This window comes from Notothenia coriiceps, unplaced genomic scaffold, assembly GCF_000735185.1.
Source record: "Notothenia coriiceps isolate Sejong01 unplaced genomic scaffold, NC01 NC01_scaffold00017191, whole genome shotgun sequence".
Classification (NCBI taxonomy): Eukaryota; Metazoa; Chordata; class Actinopteri; order Perciformes; family Nototheniidae; genus Notothenia; species Notothenia coriiceps.
Window position 1 is genome coordinate 4,565 of NW_011349892.1, and position 15,104 is coordinate 19,668.

General features: G+C 41.4%; 1 protein-coding gene across 1 annotated transcript; it reads right to left on the bottom strand.

Moving 5' to 3' along the window:
* Window positions 1-6,141: 6,141 nt before the first annotated feature.
* Window positions 6,142-13,752, bottom strand: LOC104950201 (potassium voltage-gated channel subfamily A member 2). Its single transcript, XM_010776686.1, has 2 exons — window positions 13,517-13,752; window positions 6,142-12,490 (listed from the first exon to the last, which is right to left on the bottom strand). The coding sequence occupies exon 2, from the start codon at window positions 12,351-12,353 to the stop codon at window positions 10,869-10,871; it is 1,485 nt and encodes a 494-aa protein (XP_010774988.1). The 5' UTR covers window positions 12,354-12,490; window positions 13,517-13,752; the 3' UTR covers window positions 6,142-10,868.
* Window positions 13,753-15,104: the final 1,352 nt, after the last annotated feature.

Consider the following 15,104-nt stretch of genomic DNA (forward strand, 5'->3'; position numbering starts at 1 on the left):
CGATATAACATAATTTCTTCCATTGTGTTTAGGCTTTGTTCACCTCCAAGGTTTTCGACTGCTTCACTCTCTTTGATCCAACATGAATTATAAATGAAGGCAAGCTGCTAAACCTCCTTCACTATCTCTCCTCCCTGTTGCTTGAAACTGACATGAACGATCCACCAGGAACCCCATTATGTCAGCAGGCAACCAGCTCCAGTGTCTCCTGCAGATGTTGACTTTTTATTTAGAGAAACTCCCTTACTAGGAAACTTTGAGATTGAAAGCCTTTGTAGACACAAACCGATATCACACACTACAGGAAAGGGAAAACCCCAAAGGCAAAATAGGGCCTCTTTTACAGGAAATATGTGTTTTTTCCTACTGTTTTGGACAAATTTGTATTTGGCATGATAACATTTTGCTCTGGGAAGAATTGTATTAAAATGAGATGATAGGAAACAAGATGACAGTCAATCCTATGTTAACTATACTCCTTTCTTTTTTAAAGGCAATTCTCAAAGCTAACACACCAAAAACAACAGCAAATATGATTTACTTTAAGTGACTGAAGGCAATCAATGTCATTATTAATGATGGCCAAAACAAAAAAATTCGACCTACGTTTTGATGAACCTATTCACCTTTAAGGCACCTTATGCAGGTTTTCTTCTTAATCTTAACAATTATTTGGGAGCAGCAGTGTCTCAGTCTGCAGGGAATAATTTCACCTACTGGTCACTGCCGAGGGGCCCTTGAGCAAGGCACCAAACCCCCCCACCCCCGCTCGCCGGTCACTGTACGATAGCTGCCCACTGCTCCTATGGGTAGATAGTATCTATACCCATCCTAGGAGCAGTGGGCAGCTATCGTACAGTATCTAGTATCTACTATATACTGTATATTATACATGCAGAGGTCCAATCAGCTGTGTGTATGCATGTGTCACAAAAATAAAGAGGATTTCACCCTCCAATTCTTCTTAATCGACAATACATCTGACACACAAACAGGCACAGGTGGTCCTCCATCTTAAATGTGTGTATTTGGGCAAAAGAGCACAAGCTGCACTATCCACACAGTGAGGCCTTCTCTTCATCATGAAATCATTGCATAAATAATGAATAAGCTTTTTGAGCACTGAGGGACAAATTCATCTTAACCACAGACACACAACCACGCTCACACGCAGCTTTCGTGCTGCTGTTGAGCTGATTTTCTGTTTGTCACTTTAAATTGAAATTGTTATCAAGCACATTCAGACACATTTGGATGTCTTCGATTTATCAAGATTACATTTTCCTCCTCAAGATTCCTCTCTCTTCTAATTGTTCTGATAAGACAGTGTCTCATATCAGCCACCATAATGTTCTCTCTAGAGAGAAACATGCATTACTGCGCTGATAAGCAGACAGTAGCCAAATTATTTGCAGCACAACATGAATACATAGTGTTGGAGAGAAGAGGAGGGGAGTAAAACAAAATGCAGTAAAGGCATCACAGATTTCCCTTCCTGCTCTGTGCACAATCTCAGAGTTAGAAGAGGGAGAGGCCCTGGGACTTAGATGATAATAAAATATTAACTAACGCAGGATATTTTAAGCTCCTGACATTCTTTCCCTGGTCTGTGTGTTAGAAATGGCCTCCACCAGATGTAGCCAGCAGCAAGAATGATGTTCACATTAAGGAAAAGAAAGAGAAATGATCCCTATGACTTATTTTAACAACTTACTAAGCTCAAGGTTCAAGGTTTTAATCCATCATAACTATTTATTTTGGCAATCACATTACTGCCTGTCATTTTAAATACAATTTAGAGCTTTTTTTGTTTTGCTTTCAGGTGCTTTCACATCTCAGCTTTAATGTGCACTGACTTGCTTCTATTTATAAATGTTTTATGTTCATGGTGTGCAGTGTTTTCATGCCATTTCTAGGCGCTGCATTCTTTGCCAGGGCTAAAAAATGTGGAGAAATTGTGACTATTCTGGTATTTAAATGGCAAGCAAAGTGAAGAATGATCCTGAAAAAAAAGTTTAATTAGACTTTTGTTATATCAATTTCTAATAAGGCCTTTTAATATGTTGTAACTAATGTATTTATGATTGATTGATTAATCAATGATTCCCTAATGCCTTATACAGTAGATCAGTTTTAAACAATCAATAATGGGACACCAATGGGTTACCAGTTGTGAGAAATCCCTATTGCTGGTGTTTATACAGTACTTTATATTGATAATACTAGAAATTACAGGCTAATCCATTAAGTATGCTTTGGGGTTTTCACTTTCTATTGAGATATCAGTGTTTATAGTAAATGGAATAAACCTATTTCAAGACATTCGTTATTTGCTTTCATGCTGAGAGTGAATAAGAAGAATAACACTACTCTCATGTCTGTACATTAAAAATGAAGCAGGCACCATTAGCTGGTTAGCTTAGCGTAGCATAAAGACAAGAAAAAATTGGTAGTGAACATCTAGTAGGCTCAGAAAATCCACTTAAGCCCGCTAAAAAAGTATTAAGTTGCAGTTAATATGCCCGACTAGTTTTTGCCAGCAACCAATGCTGGAGTCCAGACCCTGTTCACTCTTTCCCCCTTGTTTGAGTGTCCACGCTAATATAAGCTAACCTTCTCCAGGCTACTGTCTTCATACTAAAACATTCAGATGCAAGAATGAACTTAACATTACCTCTCAGCAAGTAAGCAAGCAAGAAAATGTTCCCAAAACGACATTAATTATTCATTAAATACGTTTTAAGAAAAGTAATTTGAGTCTGTTTTTCTTTGCAGTCCTAAAAGTCAAATGTTGAGTAGAATGAGCACCATTAGGCTACGTATGTTTCCCTCCATCATGAACAAAGCCATTACTTACATAGTATAAACGGCAATTTATAAGCAGGTGGATTTTGTTTACATAACCTTAGGCTATACCCTGCACCACATTAACCCATTCCCAGCATCTTTAGCTTATAGACTGTTGTTGTTTATTTTTGTTTTGTTGTCCTTTCATTCATAAATCTCTCCATACAAAATAGTAAATGGACTGCATTTTACAAGGTGCATCTTCCAGTCTTTATGACTCCTCAAAGCACTATTACATATACAGCAGAGGTGTCCAAACTACGGCCGGGGGCCAAATGCGGCCCACGGACCATTTTGAATCGGCCCTCAGCAAATAAAAAAAGTATAATCACTTAAGTATAATAAACTTCTGCTTGTCTTATATTGTAGCCTACTTCTTAAATATACATGTTCAAATATATTACACAGTATTCGAGTGTTAATAAGCCCAATTCTCTTATAAATTCAGTCAATTAAAGTTGAAAACATGTTCTAAACTTGTTAGAACATGTGTCTAAGTTGACAAGAAAAAAGCACAATAACACATTTATTACATAACAACCTTGAAGCATACCCTTCATATTTCCTCTAATTTTAAGCAATCTGAAGCTTCTGTTTTAAGGAATGAGCTGCTAACACAATACATAAAACCCTATAGAGAACTGTGATTTAGGCAGTTTTTTTTCTAACAGCATTTTTAAGAAATAAGAATAATTTACCTACATTGGATTGATTTTTCTAACTTATAACTGAACTTATGAGGCAATATACCTCACCTCTAGGGAGTGGCCCAGCCCTTCGTATATTTTTCTGTATGCGGCCCTCGCTGAAAAACGTTTGGACACTCCTGATATAAAGCATTCACCCCTTCACAAACAGTCATACAGAGGTAAGAGTTACCACCTGCTTAAGGAAGTCAACATTCATACACCGTTGGCCATCGGAAACAATTTGGGGCGTGTCTTGCCCAAGGGCTGGAATCGGACCTACAACCTGCTGATTGGAAGGTGACCAGATAACCTCTGAACTAACCCTCTAACCTTTCAGCACAAACAGCTCAGGGCTCCTAAACATAAACTCGCTTTATTTTTACTCCATTTAGTGTTGCCTCATGTGACACCGACTGGCAAACTTGCTTCCGTTACTCAGATTAAACTCACTTCTACCAGGATGGTGTCAGTGTTTATCCAGCCCTCCTCACCTCAGGTCAGAGGGTCGTTGTATACAGTGCACACACCACACTGACACCTGGTATTGACGCTTATCCAGTCCAACAGCCTGACCATCACTGGGTCCCCTGTGACCTCTGCCCACTTTGTTTACTCTGCCCACTTAGTCATTATGTAAAAGAGGATTTTCTCCAGTTTCCATACCAGCTGGGCTTTCATATTACTTCATGTCTCCTGGTTTGGTGTTTGCGCTTATGAGCTCAGGAGCATCTGTCCAGTATGTGCTGTAACAGGTTCACCATCCCCTGTGAGATGCGATGCACGGCTCACTGACCTTAACCCAGCCCATATTTCACCCCCAGACAGGGGGAGGAGGCTGTGTGTGTGTGTGTGCGTGTGTGTGTGTGTGTGTGTGTGGCGTGTGTGTGTGTCTACTCCCTCCGTCGTGTCCGTTCGTCGAGTCTCTAGTGTGTGTGTGTGTGTGTGTGTGTGTGTGTGTGTGTGTGTGTGTGTGTGTGTGTGTGTGTGTGTGTGTGTGTGTGTGTGTGTGTGTGTGCGTGCTAGTGTGTTTATGTGTGAGAGTGTATTTGCTCTCGATCCCACTCAATGCGGCCATCACAATCTATAAGTGTATTGATCCTCTATATGACTCTGGAGGGAGTGTGGACATGTGCCATTATGTCTGGAAACCCAACGATAGGGTTACTTATCTCATCATGAGAAGAGACTTAACTACAGATTAGACCAATGAGTAATGTGCAGAATATCCTGATTGATTTTGTTTCAGGTGGTGGTGGAAGGGATATACATCAAAGTACTATACTTAAATAATATAAATAGTGAGGTATACTTACAAGTATTTTGAGCTTGCTGCTGAACACCTATACATTTATACTTGTACTGTAATACATTTCAGAGTACCATTTTGTAGTTATTTGACATCTGTAGTTATTGTGGATTTCCAGATAAAGATTCAGCATAACACCGTATGATTACATTTTAATGTGAGGCATTTCTAAGAATTTGGGCAGAAATTGCGAAAAACAATTATTGTAGCCACACACAAAAATACCATTTGGGCCTGTATTTACACTTCAGATATACATTTCCCAATACCCATGTCTGTTTTTTCAAATAACAGTTTGAATTAGTAATATGATACAGTACTATGTTATTTATTTATAATATGGTAGTATACAATACTTAGGGGTCATTAATGAGAAGCCTACTTTTACTTTTGCTATCGAGTAGATCGTTTTTAAATATAATGTACATTTTTAAGAAAAAGTATTTGGGGTTATTGTGTTTTTAAGTAAAGAATCAGTATATTTATCCACCACTGACTTATATCCTCATGACAAAAATGACTTTTCTTTAGTCTTAATCAGGTAGAAACTGATGCACATTGTGTCATTTCTGCAGCAGCACCCCTAGAGGGCGGTAATGCATTTTTCTTTTTTTCCCCCTTCATCATCACTGCACAAACAAGGTCCCAAATAAAACTGAACATCTCCAACAATTGAATCTTTACTGAACAACTATAACCATTCCCGGCTAAAGTAAGTTTCTCTTGATGATGAAAGTATATTTAGGAAGCAAGGCTTCTCAGTGAGGACTGGTGGCTGATATCAGGGCAGGAGTTAATGCTAATGTTGCAGCTAAAGCTGAACGACTCCTAATAACGGGGTGTGGTCCGGTGCCAGGGCAGCCCTGTTGGATTAGCACAAGTCCCACAGCGCTCTCCTAATTACAAGCTGGTACTCACAGGGCAAGCCAGTCTGACTGTTCAACCGTGCTCCTGTGGGCATGCTTCCCTCGCTGACTAATACCCACACACACATACCCAAACAACAACAACAACAACCACAACAGGCAGTGTTGGCCACCTGCAGCAGGCCTGTGCTCTCCATCCCGCCTGCCTCTCCCTGTCTGCCCTGGTTTCAGCACACAGAGCTGCAGAGTGGTGCAACGCTGGATCAAAGCAAGATTAATGAATACAGCAGAGATGTAGCTAAAGCACCGAGGCCCCAAGAGTTCCCGCTAGCAATGCAGAGCTGTGGTTTAACCATAAGCGGACTAAAGATAGCAGACAGCAGCACAACACCAGATGGCAGTTACCTCCAAAATAGTACAATGTGACAAGAGAGCAGATGCAAACATTTATCGTCGGAAGAAAGGAGTATAACATCACCTGAGAGACATACAGTACATTATACCTGCGTGTATAGTGGCCAAATTGCAGTGGGAGAAAATCTGAAGTAAACATTTTGCCCCGAAGAACACAGTAATTTTGAGTGTCATTTTTCCTATTGTGGCTCCTTGCACATGGTTGTCAGGTTTGTGCTGCTTTAAGAGTTCACTATGAAGGATTTTTTAAGATGTTTTTCCTTCCTCTTCACCTTTCTCTCCGTCTCCTCCTCTGCTCACATCCATCCTCCTCTTTCTCCAACAAAAAGGCTATTAATAGAACACCCCGCGCTCTCTTTTAACTGCAGGGAGCATATACCGTGCACTTAAAGGGAGGATGAAGCTGAAGATACCAGGAGGCGTTTGAAAATGTCTCCCACACAGCCCCTGGCTACAAAGACGCTGGATGTCCTAAGAATAACAACAAAGAGGCCTTTGATCGATGCATGGCGTTTTGCATCAGCGCAGACGCTCTTCGGCTAAAAATAGCTCCTTAAATCATTTTTGGATTAAATACCCCTGCCAACAATGTGATGTGAAGGGAAAAGGCTGGAGAAACTTGGGAAAAAATACCTTTTACATATTCTTCTTCACATTGAAAAGCACATTTCAAGCAAAAAAAAGACACCACAGCATTTCAGTTGAATTATTATTGGCTTCATTATTGATATTACTTCGTCAGGGTTATGATCATTTGGAAGGATTATATGCATTTTTTTATTTCACATGTCTTTCTTGTCCTTAGATTGTCCTTCTTGTCTTGTAAAGTGCAGATAATACTACATTTTAAATCCAGACTTCACATACAGTATATTGTACATGGTTTTTGCTCCTTCATCCATTCGTTATTATTTACATTATTCTCTCACATTTCATTTCATAGAAAGAAAATCCATTATCCACTGTACCAACGTTGATGGATGTTTTCAGGCCTCTATGATGTGGGGGGGGGGGGGTGGAGAACTGTACATATTGTGTCAGTGGATGCCACACTATCAGGCTCTGGGGGTCAAACGAAAAGAAAACGTTTAACCTCAAACACACACATGCATACAGATTGCATATTGATCGTCTTGCTTCCCATGTGTATGAATATCTTTTTTGTCTCAAAGAGCTGACATCGCATTTAAAACAAACAAAAGCTCCCATTCACATTCATCCAACGTGTGAGTGTTTGTAGATCAGCAGAATATTGCAAAGTGTGTCTCTTCTGCTTGAGGGGCTCGTTTCAAAAGCACTGTCAGCTCTCAGGATCAACATGTAATTGGTGCCGGAGTAAAACATGATGTTCTTAAACCTTCTCAACTACCAGCTTATAATCATCTTCTGCATAGATTTCTCAGTGTAGTCACTGTTGGGCACCCTTCTCATGGAGCGGATTTGCTAGTGAGACCCTCAGCAGGTGAGAGATGACTTTTTTTGAGGATGTATTGCTCCTCATAAAGCAATACATCATCGTAGTTGACTTTGTTCCCACTGAATACAAACATTTACAGATTAAATCTGCAGGTGTTTGATTCTACTTGTCTTTGTGCTTTAAGCAGAACTAACTGTTGTTGTTAGATGTTGTAGTGTATGAGTGGCTACAGTGAATTTGCTGAGGTACAGTGAGGTGCCCAATTTCAAACATAACAGATAAATGTAGCATGTGTAACATTTATCATATACATATGTTCAAAACAAATGAAATGACGACAATGAGATACAATGCATTTGCATGCATAGACACATATTTTTGGTCAGACTGTGAGTGTTTTTTTTCTTCACATATACAGATGTAAATGTCTGTTGCATAAATGAAGCTGTACAACCAGGCAAAGACACTAACATTCAGTGGTTCTCTTTGTGGTTCTCTCTTCCTTACACACACACACAAGCACACACTCACAGAAAACTCCTACATAGCCGTTCATCAACACACCTCCAAAAATACTTAACTGATAAACAGGATCTTGGTGGGACTGTGAAGGTCCATTACGTTTTTTTAAAACATGATGTCCACAAAGACCTCTCCACCAAATGAATATGGGAATATTGCTAAACAAAATCTGGTCCTACCTTCGGTTACAGACCTCAATCCACCTTTTATGCTATTCTAAGAAAAGCAACAAATATAACTCCTCCATTTTATTTACTGAAAGTCTCTTTAAAGAGACATGAAATCAGACACAGATCTGGGCTTCAGAAGCCTCATGTCAGGCAGTTGGACGAGGCATCCTGAGCACATATTGGCAGCGATGGTGTAAAAACATTTTTGCTACTGCAGGTTAAAGACTGTAGTGAGCAGAATGAAACCCTAAGAATAAAGATGCACATCCTGGCATGACAGAATGCATGTAGACATGTCTTGCTACACAGCTTCTCCTAATCCATCACCTTTCTAATTACCTAAGACATCTGTGAGAAGATGAAGAAAGGCAAGCGACTCAGGAGTGAAGTCAGAGTACCCCCAGGTTAGCCAATATCTGCTACACAACGCTGCTAATTATCCTTCCCATATTGACATTACTGCCTTTAACTGATACCTTGGCAGTGTTGAGCGAACAGTGAATGAATCTCAGCTGGACACAATCCTAGAAGCTACTCCACATTCGATGCCAACATTTACAGACAGATTGAGCTTCTGGCACCAGAGACTTCTAAAAAGGACAGCCAGACTCCATTTAAATTCTGAGCAAATGATCACCAATGTAAATCTTTCTGATACAAGACTCTTGCCTAGGGATGATACAACGCGATGCCTTTAATACAGAAAGCCTTTTTTTATATTAAGTAAAGCAACATTTTTTGTATTCATGTGTCTGGTTTGCTGAAAGCGAAAATTATGCTTTTAAAATGGCTAGTAAGAGTGTGTCTTTGGATCTGAAACTGACACTGTGCTCAGAACAACCATTATTGTCATTCAAAATGTTTTTTTTTATTAAAAACATGGCAATGATTTGCGCATTGTGGAAAGGTTCTTGCTTTCTCTTAAACATTGCTATTTAAAGTTTTTTTTATTCTCTGATAATAGTATATGTGTCCTGTATAGTATGTGTCCCGTCTGTATACATATTTTACTCATATATCTATATATACGAAATAAATATATCTATTGTAATTATTAGATTTTTTGTTTTGTTTCTTCTATGATCTTAAATGCATGCTTCTAGGAATGTTTTTGAGGTCATGCAACATTAGGAGATTAGCGTAAACCCAGATAAAAAGGCAGTTTGGGGGGGAAGCATTACTCTATACAAGAATCCTAAAAGTTGCTATTTCGATCATGACAACGTGATCCTGTGACAAAACTGTGAAAAAGACAGCACTACGAGTCTATCACATATGCGACTGGGATCCATGTCCAAAACTAGAGTGTGAGTTCACGCCTGAAATCACAGCTCAGCGGTTTTTCTGGCAATAGTTTAAAGCGATGACTTCTACATGGAATGTAAATATCGACAAGGACACCACATTAAGAGCAGGATTTGACCTTTTGGGTATTCCTTAAGAAATCCTCTAACGTACAGCTATAGGTTCTTGACCCGCAGGCGTCCTTTTAAAATTGTGAATCTTTATAGAAGGCAGTGTACACACAAATATACAGTGGTGTGATGAAGCAAGTGGCAGTCAATAAACAAGTGGTAATTCTCTTTCAGATAAAAATGTCATGCAATTATCTACTGACTATGTTTTTACTAGTAACAGCACCTACCTACCGGCTATCAGTTAAGTCACAGTTAACCTACCTTATTTAAATAAGTATGTGCGTGTCTGTGTGTGTGAAACTGTGAAAAACAAACAAAACAAGAAGAAACATTCAAGTTGTCCTCAAAGCTCTGCAGTAAGACCAGTTTTGGGTGAATGGAAGGGGGGGGAAGCTTGCATTGCAATACATACAGTACATGTAAGACTAAAGCAGTGAAAAAGCAAGGCCATTCTCAGCCATTCATCAGATACTGATGTCTGCTGGGAAAAAAAGGTGTCGAACCATGAGCTAAGTGCTGATGGCTGTCATTCATCCTTGAAATAACGTGGTGTACTTAAACACCAACCTCCTCATAAGTCACCCACAGGCCATCCAGTAGTGGGGTGAGCTTGCTTTATGCTCACACATCCTCTTGTTCCTAAATGGTGAATCATAAGACAGTTTTTTATTGGCTCCAAGAAGCAGCATATGTAGCGCGCGAGTAGGGCTCTTCAGAAAGCGCATGGCAGAGCAGCGTGTCTTGGGAAATGAGGGATGGGGGACTAAAGCAGGACTTGTGTTGCTTTTTATTCTTTTGGAAGCAATACTTTTTTTTTTTCTCGCCGTGTTTCTCCCTTGTTCTTTTCTTTTGGTGCACTACTGTTGGCTACTGTTGTGAGCAGGAACAATTTTAGTTTAGGCATTGTCATTTTTTTTCAAAACAGCCACACACACAAAACAAAGCCAACTCCATGCAGATATGCAACATTTTAAATTTCACTCTGTTGGACAGTTATCAGGAGTTGTTAAGGGCAAGTTGTGAGGGGTGAAGACAGGATGAGCGAAGAGTGAGCGGATGGTCTTAGTTATATATTTTTTTCACTGTTTATCATCATCAGCATCCTGAATTCTATTGCCTTGTTTTTTCCAGCACACGTGAGGTGGGAGGCTGTACACCAGTCCTGTCTAATTACCGGCTCCACATTTCCCGCCATGACGGAGAGGAAGATAGCCGACGACTACACGTCTGTGAGCATTTTTGTAATATTTACATAGTTTGTGTTTGCCAGCGTGCAGTTGGCCGTCTTGAGGTTCTCCTCCTGAATGTCCTCCCGGCTGTTGTTCACTGCCTCCTGAATCTCCATATAGTCCGATTTACTGATGGTGGAGCCGCTGCGGCTCTTCTTCAGCTCTTCGGCTGAATCGGTTTTGGCCACGTTGACCTGCAAGTACTGCGCCTGCTCTTCGCCTTCAGTCTCACGGTGATAGAAATAGTTGAAGTTGGACACGATGACAGGCACGGGCAAGGCAATGGTCAGCACACCTGCAATGGCACAGAGGGAGCCCACGATCTTGCCACCGATGGTAGTTGGGACCATATCACCGTAGCCAACTGTTGTCATGGACACCACCGCCCACCAAAACGCATCTGGGATGCTTTCGAACTGTGACTCGGGCTCATCTGCTTCGGCAAAGTAGACGGCGCTTGAGAAAAGGATGACACCTATGAAGAGGAAGAAAATGAGCAGGCCGAGTTCTCTCATGCTGGCTTTCAGCGTCTGACCCAAAATCTGAAGCCCCTTGGAGTGACGTGACAGCTTGAAAATCCTGAACACTCGTACTAAGCGGATGACCCTGAGAATGGCTAAAGACATGGCTTGTTGACCCGCTTGACCGTCATCTGGCTTTTCTGCGAGCTCTGTGCCAAGAGTGATGAAGTAAGGGATGATAGCAACAACATCAATTGTGTTCATCATATTACCAAAAAAGCCTGCTTTGCTGGGGCAGGCAAAGAAGCGCACTAGAAACTCAAAGGAGAACCATATAATGCAGAGAGTCTCCAGGATGAAGAAGGGGTCAGTGAAGTAGGTGGATGTATAGCTGATGACTGTGGTGTTGGTCTCAGGGTAATAGATTTTCGTTGGAGACCTGTCGTCGTCATCGTTTCGCAAAATGGGGAGAGTCTCCAAGCAGAAACTGACGATAGATATCAGAATGACCATGACAGAGATTATGGCAATAATCCTAGCAGGACCTGAGCTCTCTGGGTACTCGAACAGCAGCCACACCTGTCTCTGAAATTCATTTTCAGGAAGAGGCCGCTCCTCCTCCTTGACGAAACCCTCGTCTTCTCTGAATATCTCAATGGCCTCGTCGCCAAGCTCGTAGAAGCGGATCTCCTCTGAGAAAATATCAAGGGTGACGTTGACCGGCCTTCTTAGCCGGCCCCCTGATTGGTAATAATACAATATGGCGTCAAAGCTGGTTCTGTTCCTGTCAAAAAAGTACTCGTTCCTCAGCGGGTCAAAGTAGCGCATCCTCTTTTTGGGGTCCCCCAGCAGGGTCTCTGGAAACTGGGAGAGGGTTTTGAGTTGAGTCTCAAAGCGCAGCCCTGAGATGTTGATAACCACCCTCTCACAGCACTCATGGTCGGCCTCCGGGTCGTAGTCCAGCCCCGGGTGAGCAGCCGCCTCGTCAGAGGGGTCGCCCGTGGCAACAGTCATTCTGCACGGGGAGGAGGCCTGCACCTTTCAATGAGTCGGGGTCCTGCAGCCTGGAGAACTGCAGGCAGGGGCCGAGAGAAGGAGGGGGCTCGACACCGTAAAGACCTGACGGCCACAGGATGTCACCTAGGATCCGACTGCATGCAGGACAGACAGAGCAAAGACAAACAACAAGGTCAGGTAAACCAGAGACATGACTCAGCACTTAATACTGCATTTACTCCAGAGATGTCAGTGACATGCTTTAAACAACTGATAAGAGATGACAATGAATCCACCCTCTGAAACAATGTCAGTAAATCTGATAAGAGTTATTTAAAGTTAGACTGTCGTGAGAAACAATCAATGCAATATTGAATCAGCTTTGTGGAAACTTGAGGCTTACACTGCTGCTTCTGACTCGGGCAAATTAATATGCAAATAAGATATCTGCCTTGCATATAAATTGCTTCAATGCAGGTAAACTCGGGGACTAACCAGCATATAAAGCATATAGACGCTTGTAAATTAGGACACTGATCTACTGCAATGGACAAAATCCAGTGTATTGAGTGGGACTACCTTTTTGCAGTCAATCCATGAATATGGCAATGCAGCAGGCAGCAACCAAATTCATACAGACAGCATCCTGTCTAGAATATCATAGAAAACCACTGCAGTCTAAACACAAACGTACAAGATGCATATCAGCTTTACTGCTGTACCAAACAAACACATGACATGCTTCATATTAACTGTTTTGTTTTGTTCGGGCATTTTAGTCCTGAAATGGTGCCTGTCTCTGAAATATTAAAAAACATCTATAAATAATTAATCCATAGAAGGAAATAGGTTCCAAGAGAAAACCTGCATATCTTGCCTGCATCATCTCCACTCACAGCAGTTTTACAAATAAAATCCTAATGAAACAAAACCATAAATACATGCTTATTGTCTGACGATTAACATGGAAGTGCAAATCAGTGCATTAACAACAAAACGCCAATACTTTAGAACATACAATCAGATCTGCTTTATCCATACATACACATACATACATACGTATACATACGTATACATACGTATACATACATACATACATACATACATACATACATACATACATACATAAATACATACATACATACATACTTACTTACATACATACATACATACATACATACCTGCAGTCATCTGGACTCCGGTAACAGGAAGGTGAATAACCAGCTGCGACAAACAGCCCTTCCGTCTTCAGAGCAGGTTAAAAAAAAATCCAATTTGGGGCAGTCGATGATATCCACCTCATGTTGTCATCCTCGCGGTGTAAAGCGGGTACAGTATGTGCGGGTGTGTCCTCGCTTTCCCCTCCCCGGCTCCTTTCCTCAGGCTGTCGTGGGATGGCGATTGGCAAAAAAGGGAGGAGGGAAGCGATCGAGGAGGTGTTGGTGCTTCCCTTAATAACCGAAGGTGCTGGGATCAGCAGAAAGATCTGCCTCCGCTGTTCCCCTCCAGCGTGACTGTGACGAGCTGTGGCTGCAGACAGCCGCAAAGGTAAAGGGAGCTGATGCTGAGAGGCAACATCTGCAGAGGGAGGAAACAAGCGATGCAAGCGAGGAGGAGGGAGAAGGCTTACAAAAAAACATAATCTTATTACCAAGATTTAATAATTAGACGCGTTCTGGGACATATGCATCAATTATAAGTCCTCTTTTCATGTCAGTGCGAGAACAAATCTGCCACCCGCCACTCAGCCAGTGCACATATTTATTGCTCGCTAGGCTTGCTCTAGCCACATGAACAACATCTTAAACCAAAATCCAGTGTCTGAGCTGCAGATCATGCAAAGTGCGTCCATGTGCACACACAAACACACACACACACACACACACACACACACACACACACACACACACACACACACACACACACACACACACACACACACACACACATCTGAGTTTTCCACATGGTGATCAGAGCATGCGTCTTCGGACACTGACTTGAACTTGAAACGACATGCATGAAGGAATCGCCTTGTGCTTTGGGCCATGCAATTATGCAATTTTACGCACACGTGTTATAATAAAGCGGCATTTATTGTTGGTCCTGCATGGTGTGAGCACAGCGGCAGGTGACATGATTTATCTTCCAGGTGAAAGATTACTGGGGAAAATATGTCAGTGTCACAGTGGCCACTGCTGTGTAAAGCTTGGTCAATCCGACATGAGGGCATTGCTCTGCATACCAAGAGACATGCTGGAGAAGGAGAGGGCAACAAAAAAAGCACTCTCCATCCGCACTGAAGCCTACCACTCCTTACCTTATCTGCAGTGTGGGCAATTTAAAGGGGCACACGTCTCCAGCATTGTTTAGCAGCACTGCTGTTGGTCAGCTGCTTTTTTTTTCAAAACTGCAATGCCACAAATAGGCGTTACCATTTATTCTGGTTTAATATAGAATCAGAATACCTTTCTGATTCTGATTCTATATAGCCTGATTAGGTAAAGGTTGAAGGACAAACATACATTTTAAAAGACAAAAAACAACAGTAAATAGCATTTTCTCACAATCAATCTTCCTTAAATGTATGTTTTTAAAGGTGTCATGTCATGGCCATTTCCACTGATCATAATTCCATTGTTGAGGTATACTAAAATAGAAAAATACTGTGCAATTTTCCAAACTCACATTGGTTTCGCATACAGCATCTCTGTAAAGTATGTGTATTCAGCAGTATTTACTTTCTCCACTAAACGGCTCGCTGCAGCTCCC

Bases quoted from the DNA above. Each gene is read 5' to 3' on its own strand.
- LOC104950201 (XM_010776686.1), bottom strand. From the start codon at position 12,353: ATGACTGTTGCCACGGGCGACCCCTCTGACGAGGCGGCTGCTCACCCG.